This window comes from Oncorhynchus gorbuscha, linkage group LG17 (assembly GCF_021184085.1).
Source record: "Oncorhynchus gorbuscha isolate QuinsamMale2020 ecotype Even-year linkage group LG17, OgorEven_v1.0, whole genome shotgun sequence".
In the NCBI taxonomy this organism is placed as follows: Eukaryota; Metazoa; Chordata; class Actinopteri; order Salmoniformes; family Salmonidae; genus Oncorhynchus; species Oncorhynchus gorbuscha.
In genome coordinates, this window is record NC_060189.1 from 14,962,529 (window position 1) to 14,982,974 (window position 20,446).

At 47.7% G+C, this 20,446-nt stretch overlaps 1 protein-coding gene across 5 annotated transcripts in view; it reads right to left on the reverse strand.

Annotated features, from left to right (window-relative positions):
- The window catches only part of LOC124001811 (protein GREB1-like), a 59,850-nt gene that overhangs the window by 23,236 nt on the left and 16,168 nt on the right, over nucleotides 1–20,446 (reverse strand). For 4 of the 5 annotated variants that reach the window (XM_046308899.1, XM_046308902.1, XM_046308898.1 and 1 more), the window contains exons 2-7: nucleotides 14,394–14,557; nucleotides 13,892–13,996; nucleotides 13,514–13,690; nucleotides 9,095–9,277; nucleotides 1,227–1,346; nucleotides 950–1,060 (exon numbers count right to left, since the gene is read on the reverse strand). In XM_046308899.1, coding sequence (XP_046164855.1) covers nucleotides 950–1,060; nucleotides 1,227–1,346; nucleotides 9,095–9,277; nucleotides 13,514–13,690; nucleotides 13,892–13,996; nucleotides 14,394–14,550 — 853 coding nt within the window. In that variant the 5' untranslated portion in view covers nucleotides 14,551–14,557. Of the gene's footprint in view, nucleotides 1–949; nucleotides 1,061–1,226; nucleotides 1,347–9,094; nucleotides 9,278–13,513; nucleotides 13,691–13,891; nucleotides 13,998–14,393; nucleotides 14,558–20,446 lie in introns of all 5 variants that reach the window. The other variant, XM_046308900.1, reaches the window with a different exon arrangement.

Sequence of the window (20,446 nt, forward strand, 5' to 3'; positions counted from 1 at the left end):
GGAAAGAGAGAGAGGGAAAGAGAGAGTGAGGGAAAGTGAGAGTGAGGGAAAGAGAGAGTGAGTGAAAGAGAGAGTGAGGGAAAGAGAGAGTGAGGGAAAGAGAGAGGGGGAAAGAGAGAGAGGGAAAGAGAGAGTGAGGGAAAGAGAGAGTGAGGGAAAGAGAGAGTGAGGGAAAGAGAGAGGGAAAGAGAGAGAGGGAAAGAGAGAAAGGGAAGAGAGAAAGGGGGAAAGAAAGAGGGAAAGGGAAGGAGAGAAAGTCTATTATTTTGAAACTTTTGTCATTGTAATATTTACTGTTAATTTCTGATTGTTTATTTCACTTTTGTTTATTATCTATTCCACTTGCTTTGGCAATGTAAACATGTTTCCCATGCCAATAAAGCCCTTTGAATTGAATTGAATTGAAAGATAATTACTTTTTACTGCCCTGCTTTTATTGAGCTCGGGGATAGAGGGAGGAAGGGGCAGAGAAAAGAGAGAGGTAGACTTTTAGTGGGGAAGTGTTTCTGAATGAAAGGGGGTCGTAAACAACAGGGGCCCACGCACACAATACAGCCGTCTCCTACTGGGTACTTTAGACTGATAAAACACAGAAGCTCTCCCTTTCAGGGGGAGGTGGGAAGATGAGAGAAAGGGGAGGGGAGGCTACAATGATAACACACACATTTAAAGGAATGCCTCCTACCCCATAGAGATTCTAGAATGAATATGTCATTCTATGTTGTACGCCTTCATAATGATACATAAACATACAAGTATAGAAACACATGCACGACACGTCTGTACACACACACACACACACACACACACACACACACACACACACACACACACACACACACACACACACACACACACACACACACACACACACACACACACACACACACACACACACACACACACACACACACACACACACACACACACACACACACACACGGGTTACCTATAACTGTGGGTCTCCAAGGTCCTTTCGACAGTATGGGAGTCTGGGGCAGAGGATTCTGGGATAGGGGGATGTGGCTCCCGTTGCCCAGGGGAGGGGGGGCAATGGGTTCTAAAGGGAAAGAGGAGCGAAAAACAACAACAATGGTAATCTAGCAGACACTTACATAGTATGTGTGTGTGTGTGTGTGGAGGGGGGATTTATGTGAGTGTGTGCACGGTATGTGTGTGTGTGGGTATGTCTGTGAGTATGTGTGTGTATTTGTGTGTGTGTGTACCTGTGTAGTTCCCGGGTGTGTGTGCAGGGTGAGCGGTGACTGCTGGGTTGGGGAAGTGATCGTCTGAGGTTACATGCCCGTCAGAGGCGTTGGGCTGCGTTGTCTGTCTCCCTCTGCTCTCTGAAAAGACAGAATCGACAGTATACAATACAATCGACAATACAGTAACAAACAATACTAATTTAATACTAATTTGAGTGAACTAATGTTTTTTTTCTTCTAATAAGAGCACTAGAGTCACTCCTGTGATTATGATAATGTAAATGGTACTAACATGTTAATGTAAGCTCTACTCTAGTTACTGTACTGTAGCTCTGAAACTCATCCCAAACCCCCTTTCTGTTCAGTCAGGGAGCATAAGACTGCCCAGCATGTAGCTGGACTAACTGTCTCTGTCCTGTGAAACATCACAGGCTTAATCAGTAACACAGTAAGTCTAGCCACAGGCTCTGACTCCTATTTACCCTCTGACCCCTGTCCTAAACCCTGACCCCAGACCTCTGCCCTCCACACCTGTAAAGACAGGTAGGGTCACAGATCCCTCCCCTCCTAAATACACCTCCCGCAGACAAGCCCTGTCTACAAAATTACAGCATAGAAACACAGGAGAGCGTTAACCACCGATATAAACTCTCTCTCTCTCAAATCTTTCTCTCTCTCTAATCTCTCTCTCTCTCTCTCTCTCTCTCTCTCTCTCTCTCTCTCTCTCTCTCTCTCTCTCTCTCTCTCTCTCTAATCTCTCTCTGTCATGCAGGTGATAGAGGACCCAAAAGCGACTTAACAGAAACAGAGTTTATTCAAGTCCAAACAGGGAATAACAGAAATCCTCTAGTCTGTAGAGGGGAATAACAAGAGAAGCGGCCACAGACTGCAGGTCGCTTCGGGTAGGCGCAGGCCGTAGTTGACAGAGACACCTGCTCACACGCAGCATCTGATGAAGGCAAAAAACACGACAGGACAGGGCGAAACACAATCACAGCACGGTGAATACTAAACAAGGAACCGACGGGACAGGAACGGAACACAAAGGAATAAATAGGGACTCCAATCAGGGGAAAGGATCGGGAACAGGTGTGGGAAGACTAAATGATGATTAGGGGAATAGGAACAGCTGGGAGCAGGAACGGAACGATAGAGAGAAGAGAGAGCGAGAGAGTGAGAGAGGGAGGGGGAGAGAGAGGGATAGAAAGAGGGAAAGAACCTAATAAGACCAGCAGAGGGAAACAAATAGAATGGGGAGCACAGGGACAAGACATGATAATAAATGACAAACATGACAGTACCCCCCCACTCACCGAGCGCCTCCTGGCGCACTCGAGGAGGAATCCTGGCGGCAACGGAGGAAATCATCGATGAGTGAACGGTCCAGCACGTCCCGAGACGGAACCCAACTCCTCTCCTCAGGACCGTAACCCTCCCAATCCACTAAGTATTGGTGACCCCGTCCCCGAGAACGCATGTCCATGATCTTATGTACCTTGTAAATAGGTGCGCTCTCGACAAGGACGGGAGGGGGGAGGGAAGACGAACGGGGGTGCGAAGAAAGGGCTTAACACAGGAGACATGGAAGACAGGATGGACGCGACGAAGATGTCGCGGAAGAAGCAGTCGCACAGCGACAGGATTGACGACCTGGGAGACACGGAACGGACCAATGAACCGCGGAGTCAACTTACGAGAAGCTGTCGTAAGAGGAAGGTTGCGAGTGGAAAGCCACACTCTCTGGCCGCAACAATACCTTGGACTCTTAATCCTGCGTTTATTGGCGGCTCTCACCGTCTGTGCCCTGTAACGGCAAAGTGCAGACCTCACCCTCCTCCAGGTGCGCTCACAACGTTGGACAAACGCTTGAGCGGAGGGAACGCTGGACTCGGCAAGCTGGGATGAGAACAGAGGAGGCTGGTAACCCAGACTACTCTGAAACGGAGATAACCCGGTAGCAGACGAAGGAAGCGAATTGTGAGCGTATTCTGCCCAGGGGAGCTGTTCTGCCCAAGACGCAGGGTTTCTGAAAGAAAGGCTGCGTAGTATGCGACCAATCGTCTGATTGGCCCTCTCTGCTTGACCGTTAGACTGGGGATGAAACCCGGAAGAGAGACTGACGGACGCACCAATCAAACGACAGAACTCCCTCCAAAACTGTGACGTGAATTGCGGGCCTCTGTCTGAAACGGCGTCTAACGGGAGGCCATGAATTCTGAATACATTCTCAATAATGATTTGTGCCGTCTCCTTAGCGGAAGGAAGTTTAGCGAGGGGAATGAAATGTGCCGCCTTAGAGAACCTATCGACAACCGTAAGAATCACAGTCTTCCCCGCAGACAAAGGCAGACCGGTAATGAAGTCTAAGGCGATGTGAGACCATGGTCGAGAAGGAATGGGGAGCGGTCTGAGACGACCGGCAGGAGGAGAGTTACCCGACTTAGTCTGCGCGCAGTCCGAACAAGCAGCCACGAAACGGCGCGTGTCACGCTCCTGAGTCGGCCACCAAAAGCGCTGGCGAATAGACGCAAGAGTGCCTCGAACACCGGGATGACCAGCTAACTTGGCAGAGTGAGCCCACTGAAGAACAGCCAGACGAGTGGAAACAGGAACGAAAAGGAGGTTACTAGGACAAGCGCGCGGCGACGCAGTGTGCGTGAGTGCTTGCTTAACCTGTCTTTCAATTCCCCAGACTGTTAACCCGACAACACGCCCATAAGGAAGAATCCCCTCGGGATCAGTAGAAGCCACAGAAGAACTAAACAGACGGGATAAGGCATCAGGCTTGGTGTTCTTGCTACCCGGACGGTAAGAAATCACAAACTCGAAACGAGCGAAAAACAACGCCCAACGAGCTTGACGGGCATTAAGTCGTTTGGCAGAACGGATGTACTCAAGGTTCTTATGGTCTGTCCAAACGACAAAAGGAACGGTCGCCCCCTCCAACCACTGTCGCCATTCGCCTAGGGCTAAGCGGATGGCGAGCAGTTCACGGTTACCCACATCATAGTTGCGCTCAGATGGCGACAGGCGATGAGAAAAATAAGCGCAAGGATGAACCTTATCGTCAGACTGGAAGCGCTGGGATAGAATGGCTCCCACGCCTACCTCTGAAGCGTCAACCTCGACAATGAATTGTCTAGTGACGTCAGGAGTAACGAGGATAGGAGCGGACGTAAAACGTTCTTTAAGAAGATCAAAAGCTCCCTGGGCGGAACCGGACCACTTAAAACACGTCTTGACAGAAGTAAGAGCTGTGAGAGGGGCAGCAACTTGACCGAAATTACGAATGAAACGCCGATAGAAATTAGCGAAACCTAAAAAGCGCTGCAACTCGACACGTGACCTTGGAACGGGCCAATCACTGACAGCTTGGACCTTAGCGGAATCCATCTGAATGCCTTCAGCGGAAATAACGGAACCGAGAAAAGTAACGGAGGAGACATGAAAAGAGCACTTCTCAGCCTTTACGTAGAGACAATTCTCTAAAAGGCGCTGTAGAACACGTCGAACGTGCTGAACATGAATCTCGAGTGACGGAGAAAAAATCAGGATATCGTCAAGATAGACAAAAACAAAGATGTTCAGCATGTCTCTCAGAACATCATTAACTAATGCCTGAAAAACAGCTGGCGCATTGGCGAGACCGAACGGCAGAACCCGGTACTCAAAATGCCCTAACGGAGTGTTAAACGCCGTTTTCCACTCGTCCCCCTCTCTGATGCGCACGAGATGGTAAGCGTTACGAAGGTCCAACTTAGTAAAGCACCTGGCTCCCTGCAGAATCTCGAAGGCTGATGACATAAGGGGAAGCGGATAACGATTCTTAACCGTTATGTCATTCAGCCCTCGATAATCCACGCAGGGGCGCAGAGTACCGTCCTTCTTCTTAACAAAAGAACCCCGCCCGGCCGGAGAAGAAGAAGGCACTATGGTACCGGCGTCAAGAGACACAGACAAATAATCCTCGAGAGCCTTACGTTCGGGAGCCGACAGAGAGTATAGTCTACCTCGAGGAGGAGTGGTCCCCGGAAGGAGATCAATACTACAATCATACGACCGGTGAGGAGGAAGGGAGTTGGCTCGGGACCGACTGAAGACCGTGCGCAGATCATGATATTCCTCCGGCACTCCTGTCAAATCGCCAGGTTCCTCCTGAGAAGTAGGGACAGAAGAAACGGGAGGGATGGCAGACATTAAACACTTCACATGACAAGAAACGTTCCAGGATAGGATAGAATTACTAGACCAATTAATAGAAGGATTATGACATACTAGCCAGGGATGACCCAAAACAACAGGTGTAAACGGTGAACGGAAAATCAAAAAGAAATAGTCTCACTGTGGTTACCAGATACTGTGAGAGTTAAAGGTAGTGTCTCAAATTTGATACTGGGAAGATGACTACCATCTAAGGCAAACATGGGCGTAGGCTTGTCTAACGGTCTGAAAGAAATGTTATGTTTCCGAACCCATGCTTCGTCCATGAAACAACCCTCAGCCCCAGAGTCAATCAAGGCACTGCATGTAGCACCCGAACCGGTCCAGCGTAGATGGACCGACATAGTAGTACAAGATCTAGATGAAGGGACCTGAGTAGTAGCGCTCACCAGTAGCCCTCCGCTTACTGATGGGCTCTGGCCTCTTACTGGACATGAATTAACAAAATGTCCAGCAACTCCGCAATAGAGGCACAGGCGGTTGGTGATCCTCCGTTCCCTCTCCTTAGTCGAGATGCGAATCCCTCCCAGCTGCATGGGCTCAGTCTCAAAGCCAGAGGAGGGAGATGGTTGCGATGCGGAGCAGGGAAACACCGTTGATGCGAGCTCTCTTCCACGAGCCCGGTGACGAAGATCTACCCGTCGTTCTATGCGGATGGCGAGAGCAATCAAAGAGTCCACATCTGATGGAACCTCCCGGGAGAGAATCTCATCCTTAACCACTGCGTGGAGTCCCTCCAGAAAACGAGCGAGCAGCGCCGGCTCGTTCCACTCACTAGAGGCAGCAAGAGTGCGAAACTCAATAGAATAATCCGTTATGGACCGTTCACCTTGGCATAAGGAAGCCAGGGCCCTAGAAGCCTCCCTACCAAAAACTGAACGGTCAAAAACCCGAATCATCTCCTCTTTAAAGTTCTGGAACTTGTTAGAGCAATCAGCCCTTGCCTCCCAGATAGCTGTGCCCCATTCTCGAGCCCGGCCAGTAAGGAGTGAAATGACGTAAGCAACCCGAGCTCTCTCTAGAGTATGTGTTGGGTTGGAGAGAGAACACAATCTCACACTGCGTGAGAAAGGAGCGGCACTCAGTGGGCTGCCCGGAGTAGCAAGGTGGGTTATTAACCCTAGGTTCTGGAGGCTCGGCAGGCCAGGAAGTAACAGGTGGCACGAGACGTAGACTCTGGAACTGTCCAGAGAGGTCGGAAACCTGAGCGGCCAGGTTCTCCACGGCATGGCGAGCAGCAGACAATTCCTGCTCGTGTCTGCCGAGCATGGCTCCTTGGATCTCGACGGCAGTGTAACGAGCGTCTGAAGTCGCTGGGTCCATTCCTTGGTCGGTTCCTTCTGTCATGCAGGTGATAGAGGACCCAAAAGCGACTTAACAGAAACAGAGTTTATTCAAGTCCAAACAGGGAATAACAGAAATCCTCTAGTCTGTAGAGGGGAATAACAAGAGAAGCGGCCACAGACTGCAGGTCGCTTCGGGTAGGCGCAGGCCGTAGTTGACAGAGACACCTGCTCACACGCAGCATCTGATGAAGGCAAAAAACACGACAGGACAGGGCGAAACACAATCACAGCACGGTGAATACTAAACAAGGAACCGACGGGACAGGAACGGAACACAAAGGAATAAATAGGGACTCCAATCAGGGGAAAGGATCGGGAACAGGTGTGGGAAGACTAAATGATGATTAGGGGAATAGGAACAGCTGGGAGCAGGAACGGAACGATAGAGAGAAGAGAGAGCGAGAGAGTGAGAGAGGGAGGGGGGAGAGAGAGGGATAGAAAGAGGGAAAGAACCTAATAAGACCAGCAGAGGGAAACGAATAGAATGGGGAGCACAGGGACAAGACATGATAATAAATGACAAACATGACACTCTCTGTCTCTCTCTTCTCTCTCTCTCTCTAATCTCTCTCTCTCTTTCTCTCTCTAATCTCTCTCTCTCTCTATCTAATCTCTCTCTCTCTCTAAACTTTCTCTCTCTCTCTAATCTCTCTCTCTCCCTCTCTCTCTAATCTCTCTCTCTCTCTAATCTCTCTCTCTCTCTCTAACAATTCAAGGGCCATTATTGACATGGGAAACATATGTTTACATTGCCAAAGCAAGTGAAATAGATAATAAACAATAGTGAAATAAACAATAAAATGAACAGTAAACATTACACTCACAGAAGTTCCAAAAGAATAAAGATATTTCAAATGTCATATTATGTCTATATACAGTGTTGTAACGACGTGCAAGTAGTTAAAAAAAAAATCATAAATATGGGATGTATTTACAATGGTGTTTGTTCTTCACTTCAAGGTTGCCTTTTCAAATTATTTGTGGGTCTGTGTACTCTGAAGGGAGTATGTGTCTCTAATATGGCCATAGATTTGGTAGGAGGTTAGGAAGTGCAGCTCAGGTTCCACCTCATTTTGTTGGCAGTGAGCACATAGCCTGTCTTCTCTTGATAGCCAGGTCTACCTATGGCAGCCTTTCTCAATAGCAAGGCTATGCTCACTGAATCTGTACATAGTCAAACGTGCCTCTTACGTTTGGGTCAGTATTAGATATTCTGCCACTGTGTACTCTCTGTTTAGGGCCAAATAGCATTCTAGTTTGCTCAGTTTTTTTGTTAATTCTTTCCAATGTGTCAAGTAATTATCTTTTTGTTTTCTCATGTTTTGATTGGGTCTAATTGTGTTGCTGTCCTGGGGCTTGTGTTTGTGAACAGAGCCCCCGGACCAGCTTGCTTAGGGGCTTAGGGGCTCTTCTCCAGGTTCATTTCTCTGTAGGTGATAACTATGTTATGGAAGGTTTGGGAATCGCTTCCATTTAGGTGTTTGTAAAATGCAATGGCTATTTTCTGGATTTTGATAATTAGCAGGTATCAGCTTAAATCTACTATGCATGCATAGTTTGCTGTTTTATGTTGTACACAGAGGATATTTTTGCAGAATTCTGCATGCAAAGTCTCAATTATTTTTGTCAAACTAAGATTTACTCCCAGGGCCCAGGTCTGGGCCAGGTGCTGCAGACTGTTCTAGTGCTATGCTGTAGAGGGTGGGGTTTAAGATGCATCCCTGTCTCACCCCACGGCCCTGTGGAAGGAAATGTGTTTTCTGCCATTTTTAATCACATACTTGTTGTTTATGTACATGGATTTTATAATGTTGTATGTTTCCCCCCCCCAACACCCCTTTCCATCAATTTGTATAGCAGACCCTTGAGCCAAATTGAGTCAAAAATCCACAAAGCATGAGAAGACTTTGCCTTTATTTTGGTTTGTTTACTTGTGCAATTAGCGTGTGCAGGGTGAATACGTGGTCGGTCGTACAGTCATTTGGTAAAAAGCCTATTTGAAATTTGCTCAGCTCCTAAGTGGCGCAGTGGTCTAGGGCACTACATCTCAGTGCTAGAGGCGTCACTACAGGCCCTGGTTTGATTCCAGGCTGTATTACAACCGGACGGGATTTGGAGTCCCATAGGGCGGTGCACAATTGGCCCAGCGTTGTCCGGGTTAGGTTAGGGTTTGGCAGGGATAGGCCATCATTGTAAAAAACAATTTGTTCTTAACTGACTTGTCTAGTTAAATAAAGGTTGAAAAAATTAAGTATATTGTTTTCACTGAGGAAATGTACGAGTCTGCAGTTAATGCAGAGGATCCCCCTGCTCTCTTACCGAGGCCCTTCCAGCAGATAGCAGCCCCTCTGACCAGCTGTCCCTGGTTGTTCCTGTACAGATGGTACTTTAAGTGCTTCTGTTTCTTGGGCTGGGTGCTCAGCTTCAGGTTGATGTGGTTGGAGAATTCTGTGAAGTAGCGAAAACCCTTCTCTCCACAGCCTATACAGTTCCCCGAGAACCCTGAGGATGACCACACAAACACTGGGTCAGTGTGTGTGTTTTTGTGTGTGTGTATCATGTGGTGACTCAGTGGAGTAACAGTAACCCTTTTCTCCCATAGCAAGAGAAAGAGTGTGTGAGTGATGATTTTTCCATTGTTACAGCTGGGCTGTGGGTTGGTGTTCCAGGTGTGTGTGTTTGTGTGTGTGTATGTGTGTGTATGTGTGTAGCAGAGCCCAGGTAGAGGGACTAATAATGTGTGTCTGTGTGTGTGTGTGTATGTGTGTAGCAGAGCCCAGGTAGAGGGACTAATAATGTGTGTGACTGCAGTCAGGTACCCTGACCCTGTTCTCTATAGACTCTCTCTCTTTCTTACTTTTTGTCTCTCTGCCTCTTTCATATAAGCTTCCTCAATCCATCACTCAGTCCCATTCCATTTCCAGCCCCCACTCTTCCTCTCTAATTGTAGCTGCTGCCAACACCACTCTCCCTCTCTAATTGTAGCTGCTGTTAACCCCACTCTCCCTCTCTAATTGTAGCTGCTGCTAACCCCACTCTCCCTCTCTAATTGTAGCTGCTGCCAACCCCACTCTCCCTCTCTAATTGTAGCTGCTGCCAACCCCACTCTCCCTCTCTCATTGTAGCTGCTGCCAGCCCCACTCTCCCTCTCTAATTGTAGCTGCTGCCAACCCCACTATCCCTCTCATTGTAGCTGCTGCTAACCCCACTCTCCCTCTCTCATTGTAGCTGCTGCCAACCACACTCTCCCTCTCATTGTAGCTGCTGCCAACCCCACTCTCCCTCTCTCATTGTAGCTGCTGCCAACCCCACTCTCCCTCTCTCATTGTTGCTGCTGCTAACCCCACTCTCCCTCTCATTGTAGCTGCTGCTAACCCCACTCTCCCTCTCTCATTGTAGCTGTTGCCAACCCCACTCTCCCTCTCATTGTAGCTGCTGCCAACCCCACTCTCCCTCTCAATGTAGCTGCTGCTAACCCCTCTCTCCCTCTCTCATTGTAGCTGCTGCCAAACCCACTCTCCCTCTCTCATTGTAGGTGCTGCCAACCCCACTCTCCCTCTCATTGTAGCTGCTGCCAACCCCACTCTCCCTCTCATTGTAGCTGCTGCTAACCCCACTCTCCCTCTCTCATTGTAGCTGCTGCCAACCCACTCTCCCTCTCATTGTAGCTGCTGCTAACCCCACTCTCCCTCTCTCATTGTAGCTGCTGCCAACCCCACTCTCCCTCTCTCATTGTAGCTGCTGCTAACCCCACTCTCCCTCTCTCATTGTAGCAGCTGCTAACCCCACTCTCCCTCTCTCATTGTAGCTGCTGCTTACCCCACTCTCCCTCTCTCATTGTAGCTGCTGCCAACCCCACTCTCCCTCTCTCATTGTAGCTGCTGCCAACCCCACTCTCCCTCTCTCATTGTAGCTGCTGCCAGCCCCACTCTCCCTCTCATTGTAGCTGCTGCTAACCCCACTCTCCCTCTCATTGTAGCTGCTGCTAACCCCACTCTCCCTCTCTCATTGTAGCTGCTGCCAGCCCCACTCTCCCTCTCATTGTAGCTGCTGCTAACCCCACTCTCCCTCTCTCATTGTAGCTGCTGCCAGCCCCACTCTCCCTCTCTAATTGTAGCTGCTGCCAACCCCACTCTCCCTCTCATTGTAGCTGCTGCTAACCCCACTCTCCCTCTCTCATTGTAGTTGCTGCCAACCCCACTCTACCTCTCTCATTGTAGCTGCTGCTAACCCCACTATCCCTCTCTCATTGTAGCTGTTGCCAGCCCCACTCTCCCTCTCATTGTAGCTGCTGCTAACCCCACTCTCCCTCTCTCATTGTAGCTGCTGCCAGCCCCACTCCCCCTCTCTAATTGTAGCTGCTGCCAACCCCACTCTCCCTCTCATTGTAGCTGCTGCTAACCCCACTCTCCCTCTCTCATTGTAGCTGCTGCCAACCCCACTCTCCTCTCTCATTGTAGCTGCTGCCAACCCCACTCTCCCTCTCATTGTAGCTGCTGCTAACCCCACTCTCCCTCTCTCATTGTAGCTGCTGCCAACCCCACTCTCCCTCTCTCATTGTAGCTGCTGCCAACCCCACTCTCCCTCTCATTGTAGCTGCTGCTAACCCCACTCTCCCTCTCTCATTGTAGCTGCTGCCAACCCCACTCTCCCTCTCTCATTGTAGCTGCTGCCAACCCCACTCTCCCTCTCTCATTGTAGCTGCTGCCAACCCCACTCTCCCTTTCATTGTAGCTGCTGCCAACCCCACTCTCCCTCTCATTGTAGCTGCTGCCAACCCACTCTCCCTCTCATTGTAGCTGCTGCTAACCCCACTCTCCCTCTCTCATTGTAGCTGCTGCCAACCCCACTCTCCCTATCATTGTAGCTGCTGCCAACCCCACTCTCCCTCTCATTGTAGCTGCTGCCAACCCCACTCTCCCTCTCATTGTAGCTGCTGCTAACCCCACTCTCCCTCTCATTGTAGCTGCTGCCAACCCCACTCTCCCTCTCATTGTAGCTGCTGCTAACCCCACTCTCCCTCTCTCATTGTAGCTGCTGCCAACCCCATTCTCCCTCTCTAATTGTAGCTGCTGCCAACCCCACTCTCCCTCTCATTGTAGCTGCTGCCAACCCCACTCTCCCTCTCATTGTAGCTGCTGCTAACCCCACTCTCCCTCTCATTGTAGCTGCTGCCAACCCCACGCTCCCTCTCATTGTAGCTTCTGATAACCCCACTCTCCCTCTCTCATTGTAGCTGCTGCCAACCCTACTCTCCCTCTTATTGTAGCTGCTGCCAACCCCACTCTCCCTCTCATTGTAGCTGCTGCCAACCCCACTCTCCCTCTCATTGTAGCTGCTGCTAACCCCACTCTCCCTCTCTCATTGTAGCTGCTGCCAACCCACTCTCCCTCCCATTGTAGCTGCTGCTAACCCCACTCTCCCTCTCTCATTGTAGCTGCTGCCAACCCCACTCTCCCTCTCATTGTAGCTGCTGCCAACCCCACTCTCCCTCTCATTGTAGCTGCTGCCAACCCCACTCTCCCTCTCATTGTAGCTGCTGCTAACCCCACTCTCCCTCTCATTGTAGCTGCTGCCAACCCCACTCTCCCTCTCATTGTAGCTGCTACTAACCCCACTCTCCCTCTCTCATTGTAGCTGCTGCCAACCCCATTCTCCCTCTCTAATTGTAGCTGCTGCCAACCCCACTCTCCCTCTCATTGTAGCTGCTGCCAACCCCACTCTCCCTCTCATTGTAGCTGCTGCTAACCCCACTCTCCCTCTCATTGTAGCTGCTGCCAACCCCACGCTCCCTCTCATTGTAGCTTCTGATAACCCCACTCTCCCTCTCTCATTGTAGCTGCTGCCAACCCTACTCTCCCTCTTATTGTAGCTGCTGCCAACCCCACTCTCCCTCTCATTGTAGCTGCTGCCAACCCCACTCTCCCTCTCATTGTAGCTGCTGCTAACCCCACTCTCCCTCTCTCATTGTAGCTGCTGCCAACCCACTCTCCCTCTCATTGTAGCTGCTGCTAACCCCACTCTCCCTCTCTCATTGTAGCTGCTGCCAACCCCACTCTCCCTCTCATTGTAGCTGCTGCCAACCCCACTCTCCCTCTCATTGTAGCTGCTGCCAACCCCACTCTCCCTCTCATTGTAGCTGCTGCTAACCCCACTCTCCCTCTCATTGTAGCTGCTGCCAACCCCACTCTCCCTCTCTAATTGTAGCTGCTGCTAACCCCACTCTCCCTCTCTCATTGTAGCTGCTGCTAACCCCACTCTCCCTCTCTCATTGTAGCTGCTGCCAACCCCACTCTCCCTCTTATTGTAGCTGCTGCTAACCCCACTCTCCCTCTCTCATTGTAGCTGCTGCTAACCCCACTCTCCCTCTCTCATTATAGCTGCTGCCAACCCCACTCTCCCTCTCTCATTGTAGCTGCTGCCAACCCCACTCTCCCTCTCATTGTAGCTGCTGCTATCCCCACTCTCCTTCTCTCATTGTAGCTGCTGCCAACCCCACTCTCCCTCTCATTGTAGCTCCTGCTAACCCCACTCTCCCTCTCTCATTGTAGCTGCTGCCAACCCCACTCTCCCTCTGTCCATCCATCTCACTCTACCGCCACTCTTTCTCAATCTCTTCAATCTCTTTCTCCCTGTCTATCCTCTCATCTTTAACCTTTCTTTTCCTTTCCGTTACTAGGGGTTGCCTAGCCCTGCTATAGACTGGGCTTTATATATATGTGTATGTGTGTGTCTCACCCAGCAGTGCGTTGCATTCCCGTTCATCGGGCAGGAACCTGCGGTCGACTGCACACACCAGCAGGGTGTCTGGTGTGCCTGCAGACAAGGCCCCTACCAGCTGGAATCCTGGGGGCACGTCTTGAGGCTCTGACACCAGGGAGGATAGACGCAGATCTCTACCCGCGTGGCAGAATCCTGAGAAGGACACACACACACGCATAGGTAGGCACACACACACATCCACCCACACGCATGCACACACAAACACACACAAACTGTTAAACAGTGTTACCCTGACCTGTAACCAGACAGACAGAGATATCTTTCCTCCAGACAGTACGCAGGCCAGGCAGCGTAAGACAGTGGGGGGGGGCTGAGGGAACCGTGTGTTCGTACCGTCCGTCGTGCAGCATCCCTCTGGGGAGGGCTTCATCTTGTACGGGACGGGAGGGCTGTTGGACTCTGAGCCATCTTCCTCCTCATTCTCATTCTCTACCCGGCCTACTGACACACACATGCTCATTACAGAGTGTTATAACACACTCACACTCACACACAAGTGCGCACACCAGGGGAGGCTGCTAATATTTGCTGGAACAGAGCAAATGGAACGGCATCAAACCATTTGTTTGATGTATTTGATACCATTCCACCTATTCTGCCCCAATCATTACCACAAGCTCATCCTAGACAATTATGGTGCCAACAACCTCCTGTGGCACACATGTACAGACACACACACACACACACACACACACACACACACACACACACACACACACACACACACACACACACACACACACACACACACACACACACACACACACACACACACACACACACACACACACACACACACACACACACACACACACACACACACACACACACACACCGTTGTTGTGCAGGGTTGGCTGCTTTGCCTCCAGGTAGAGCTGTGAGAAGACAGGCCGTGGCACCACAGTGTTGGAGCGGAGAGAAGCCTCGATGGAGTTATGAAGCACCTCCTCAAAACGTGTGCTCCTCAACTGGCCTGCATACGAGTTCCCCATCGCACACCTACACACACAGGATTAAACACACACCATTTCAACATGACCTTGTTCATTACTGCTAACAGCTATAACATAACTCACCTACACACACAGGATTAAACACACACCATTTCAACATGACCTTGTTCATTACTGCTAACAGCTATAACATAACTCACCTACACACACACACGCACGCACACGACCACACTCATCCAGAGTCATCTCTCTCTCAATAATACATATGGCACTGTTGTCACTTCATCTGTCACCCAGGGCAACGCTTGTGGCATGTCATATTTCCCCCTATCAATACTTTGACAGGGTGAGAAGGTGAGCCAGTGACTGAAACCCACGCTGGACAACATCCCTTTCAGGTCAGTAGAGCAACATGAGACAGACACAAAGAGCAGAGCCAGAAGCAAAATATCTTTAAGAAACTGAACCCAGAAAGAAAAAAAGGATAAAAAACAAACATTCTAAACACGTCAAACAAATGGCCTTTTCTTCATGTGATTTTCTTTGTCAGATATGTTGACAATGCTGTGAAGAAAACATAGGAAGAGACAGAGCAAAACTACTCAAACTTCCAGTTCCCCTATCAGTGAATATGATTAGGTAACTAGAGAGATTAGCACCTTATTTATTTTCCCTTTAGTGCTTTAACTATTTGTACATCGCTACAACACAGTAATGTCTTTGACATGTATTTTTTATTTTGGAACTTGTGTGATGGTAATATTTGCCGTTCACTTTTTATTGTTTATTTCACTTTTGTTTATCCATTTCACTTGCTTTGGAATATAAACATGTTTCCCATGCCAATAAAGCCCTTTGAATTGAATTGAAAGGTGGGGGGAGAGAGAGAGAGAGAGAGAGAGAGGTATAGAGGAGATGGACCCACTGGTTGCCCTCTAATTTACAGAGAGCTGGTAGTCCCATCTACCAAACTACCAGGTGTGAAACAGGGAATGAACTCAGGGGGTATGCTCATTTGTAATAGAGCAGACCTAACTCACTCTATTACATTCATCAAAACAAGAACATTTTACAAAAGGAAGGAAATTATCTCAACAAATCAAAATGTCCACCTGTGTGCTACTTATATCCACCCATTAGAATCCCCATACTTTAATGAAGACAGCTTCTCCATCCTGGAGGGGGAAATCATTCATATCCAGTCACAGGGACATGTACTAGTCTGTGGCGACCTAAATGCCAGAACTGGACAAGAACCTGACACCCCAAACACACAGGGGGACAAACACCTACTTGGAGGTGACAGCATTCCCTCCCCCATATGCACAACTACGACAATATAACCAATAAAAATGGGTCACAACTCCTGCAGCTCTGTCGCACGCTGGGTATGCACATAGTCAATGGTAGGCTTCAAGGGGTGTCCTACGGTATGTACACCTATAGCTCATCTCTTGGCAGTAGTACTGTTGACTACTTTAACACTGACCTCAACCCAACGTTTCTCAGAGCATTCACAGTCAGCCCACTGACACCCCTATCAGATCACAGCAAAATCACAGTCTACTTGAACAGAGCAATACCAAATCATGAGCAGTGGAGACTCCTCAATAAAATTTCATGAAAATAAAAAAATTGAAACATAAAAAATGTATCCTTTTTAGATAAAACTATACTAAGTATATTCATATGTGACCAAATAATTGATTTAATTTTGAAATGAAAGTCTATAGTAACTTCAACAGCACTCTCTGGGATAGAGCCAGGGTGTAGCCGGAGGACAGCTAGCTTCCGTCCTCCTCTGGGTACATTGACATCAATACAAAACCAAGAAGGCTCATAGGCCTCCTAGGTTCGATGTGTTGAGAAGCTTGGTGAGTTGGTGACAGTATTGGATAGAGATTGAAAAGTGATAGTTGAGCATTTTTGGGATATTATTCAATTCAAATTAGTTTCTTCAAATTAGAGATGACGGAGGAGGTAGACTATACAATGTTTTCTTGGTTTTAGAACTTTATTTTTGTGTCCAATTAGTGCAATGTATTTCAATTTGCCTTGCTAACTTCAGTAGCAGTAGCTAGCTAGCAACCTGACAGCTCGAGTGTGCAGTTTTCACTGCCCATGCTACTGAAAATGTTCTTTCATTTCATTCTCTGGGGTACGCAGAAAAGGTGTGAATTAAAACCGAGGGTCGACCTCTGCCTGAGAACAGTTTCATGAAGAAGGATTATAAGGTGTGAATTAAAACCGAGGGTCGCCCTCTGCCTGAGATCAGTTTCATGAAGGATTAAAAGGTGTGAATTAAAACCGAGGGTCGACCTCTGCCTGAGATCAGTTTCATGAAGGATTAAAAGGTGTGAATTAAAACCGAGGGTCGACCTCTGCCTGAGATCAGTTTCATGAAGAAAGATTAAAAGGTGTGAATTAAAACCGAGGGTCGACCTCTGCCTGAGATCAGTTTCATGAAGAAGGATTAAAAGGTGTGAATTAAAAGCGAGGGTTGACCTCTGCCTGAGATCAGTTTCATGAAGAAGGATTAAAAGGTGTGAATTAAAACAGAGGGTCGACCTCTGCCTGAGATCAGTTTCATGAAGAAGGATTAAAAGGTGTGAATTAAAAGCGAGGGTTGACCTCCGCCTCAGATCAGTTTCATGAAGAAGGATGAAAAGGTGAGGGCGTTCAATTCCAATTGGTATCAAAAGTATAGCTGGTTAACAGGGAGCATTTAATCAAGCCACCAGTATTGCTGGCCTTGCCTGCTATTTGGAAAGTCTGAGCCTTGGGCGAAAGGTGGGTACAGTGAAATGAAGAACATTGATCGTTCAGCTAAACGGCAAAACTAAATCAGGGAGCATATAAATGCCCACATCAGATTCAAGCTTCTGGGAAAAAGCTGCATCGAGCATGACAAAGATCTGTGTATTCAAACTGCGCAACACAAAGAGAAAGTAAGAAGAAACAGGGATGTTCTCTAAAGTTCTGCTAACAAGTGGAACTACAAGGAGCTTGTAGAGGTAACTGCACGTTACGGTGCTTTACTTGCTGAACATATGGAACTGTCTCACAACTGAAAATATGAGGCTACGCCTTCACTATAGTGATACAATGAAACAACACAGAAATACACTACTGAAAAACAAGGAACAACATGTCAGAAATCAGCTGTAATTGAAGAATCCATAGACTCTAGCAGCTTCTGGGAAAATTGGAAAACACTAAACAAACAACAAGATGAAGAGTTATCTATCCAAAATGGATAGATGGATTAACCAGTTCTCCAATATTTTTGAACTGAAAACAATGTACAAACAGCAAAAAAATATACAGTGGGGAGAACAAGAACTTCAACTGTGAGAGATGGAATCTAAAACCAAAATCCAGAAAATCACATCGTATGATTTTTAAGTAATTAATTAGCAATTTATTGCATGACATAAGTATTTGATACATCAGAAAAGCAGAACTTAATATTTGGTGCAGAAATCTTTGTTTGCAATTACAGAGATCATACGTTTCCTGTAGTTCTTGGCCAGGTTTGCACACACTGCAGCAGGGATTTTGGCCCACTCCTCCATACAGACCTTCTCCAGATCCTTCAGGTTTCGGTTCTGTCGCTGGGCAATACGGACTTTCAGCTCCCTCCAAAGATGTTCTATTGGGTTCAGGCTAGGCCACTCCAGGACCTTGAGATGCTTCTTATGGAGCCACTCCTTAGTTGCCCTGGCTGTGTGTTTCGGGTCGTTGTCATGCTGGAAGACCCAGCCACGACCCATCTTCAATGCTCTTACTGAGGGAAGGAGGTTGTTGGCCAAGATCTCGCAATACATGGCCCCATCCATCCTCAATACGGTGCAGTCGTCCTGTCCCCTTTGCAGAAAAGCATCCCCAAAGAATGATGTTTCCACCACTCATTCTTCTTCCAAACACGGCGAGTGGAGTTTAGGCCAAAAAGCTCCATTTTCGTCTCATCAGACCACATGACCTTCTCCCATTCCTCCTCTGGATCATCCAGATGATCATTGGCAAACTTCAGACGGGCCTGAACATGCACTGGCTTGAGCAGGGGGACCTTGTGTGCGCTGCAGGATTTTAATCCATGACGGCGTAGTGTGTTACTAATGGTTTTCTTTGAGACTGTGGTCCCAGCTCTCTTCAGGTCATTGACCAGGTCCTGTCATGTAGTTCTGGGCTGATCCCTCACCTTCCTCATGATCATTGATGCCCCACGAGGTGAGATCTTGCACGGAGCCCCAGACCGAGGGTGATTGACCGTCATCTTGAACTTCTTCCATTTTCTAATAATTACGCCAACAGTTGTTGCCTTCTCACCAAGCTGCTTGCCTATTGTCCTGTAGCCCATCCCAGCCTTGTGCAGGTCTACAATCTTATCCCTGATGTCCTTACACAGCTCTCTGGTCTTGGCCATTGTGGAGAGGTTGGAGTCTGTTTGATTGAGTGTGTGGACAGGTGTCTTTTATACAGGTAACGTTCAAACAGGTGCAGTTAATACAGGTAATGAGTGGAGAACAGGAGGGCTTCTTAAAGAAAAACTAACAGGTCTGTGAGAGCCGGAATTCTTACTGGATGGTAGGTGATCAAATATTTATGTCATGCAATAAAATGCAAATTAATTACTTAAAAATAATACAATGTGATTTTCTTGATTTTTGTTTTAGATTCCGTCTCTCACAGTTGAAGTGTACCTATGATAAAAAATTACAGACCTCTACATGCTTTGTAAGTAGGAAAACCTGCAAAATCGGCAGTGTATCAAGTACTTGTTCTCCCCACTGTACATGATCAAATACAAATCTTACAATCAACTATTAAAGGCTATAAGAACACACTGGATTCTCCAATTACATTGAATGAACAGGACAAAATACAAACTCTCCAAACTCTCTTTTCACAGCATTATAAGGCTGCGTTGAGACAATAACTTATCAATGACCCAAGCCCAGCTCAGTTAATCACTACCATTGTGTCGCAGAGTCACCATAATGCTACAACAAATGTACAATACACCAGGGGCATTGGTAGACACAATGTAAGTAAACTAATTTATGTCCCTCTAACTGCACTGAATGCCTCTGCTGATCCTACAGCTATTGTGTGCAGCTCACCCTGCTCTAACATAAATAACATAAGCATTTCTACTCCTTCGAAGCTTCCCAGTAAATGAATAAAAACAAGTAAGCATCCCGGAAGAAAAGTTCTAAAAATAGCCCAAGTTAACATACAGTACCAGTCAAAGGTTTGGACACACCAAGGGTTTTTGTTAACTTTTTACTATTTTCTACATTGTAGAATAATACTGAAGACATCACAACTATGAAATAACACATATGGAATCATGTAGTAAACAAAAATTGTTAAACAAATCAAAATATGTTTTATATTTGAGATTCTTTAAAGTAGCCACCCTTTGTATTGATGACAGCTTTGCACACTTTTCCTCAACCAGCTTCACCTGGAATGGTTTTCCAACAGAGTTGAAAGGGAGTTTCCGCATATGCTGAGCACTTGTTGGCTGCTTTTCCTTCCCTCTGTGGTTCAACTCATCCTAAACCATCTGAATTGGGTTGAGGCTGGGTGATTGTGGATGCCAGGTCATCTGATACAGCACTCCATCAATCTCATTCTTGGTCAAATAGCCCTTACACAGCACTGGAGGTGCTCCCGAGTATACTGATATGCATATAATTGGTAGGTTTGGATAGAAAACACTCAAAAGTTTCTAAAACTGTTAAAATAATGTATGTGAGTATAACATAACTGATATGGCAGGCGAAACCCTGAGGACAAACCATCCCACCCCAAACAATTCAGTCTACCACTATTTTCAATGGCTGCCACTTTTATTATAAGGTGAAGTCCTCAGGGCTTCCACTAGATGTCAACAGTCTTTAGAAAGAGTATCAGGCTGGTTTTTAGA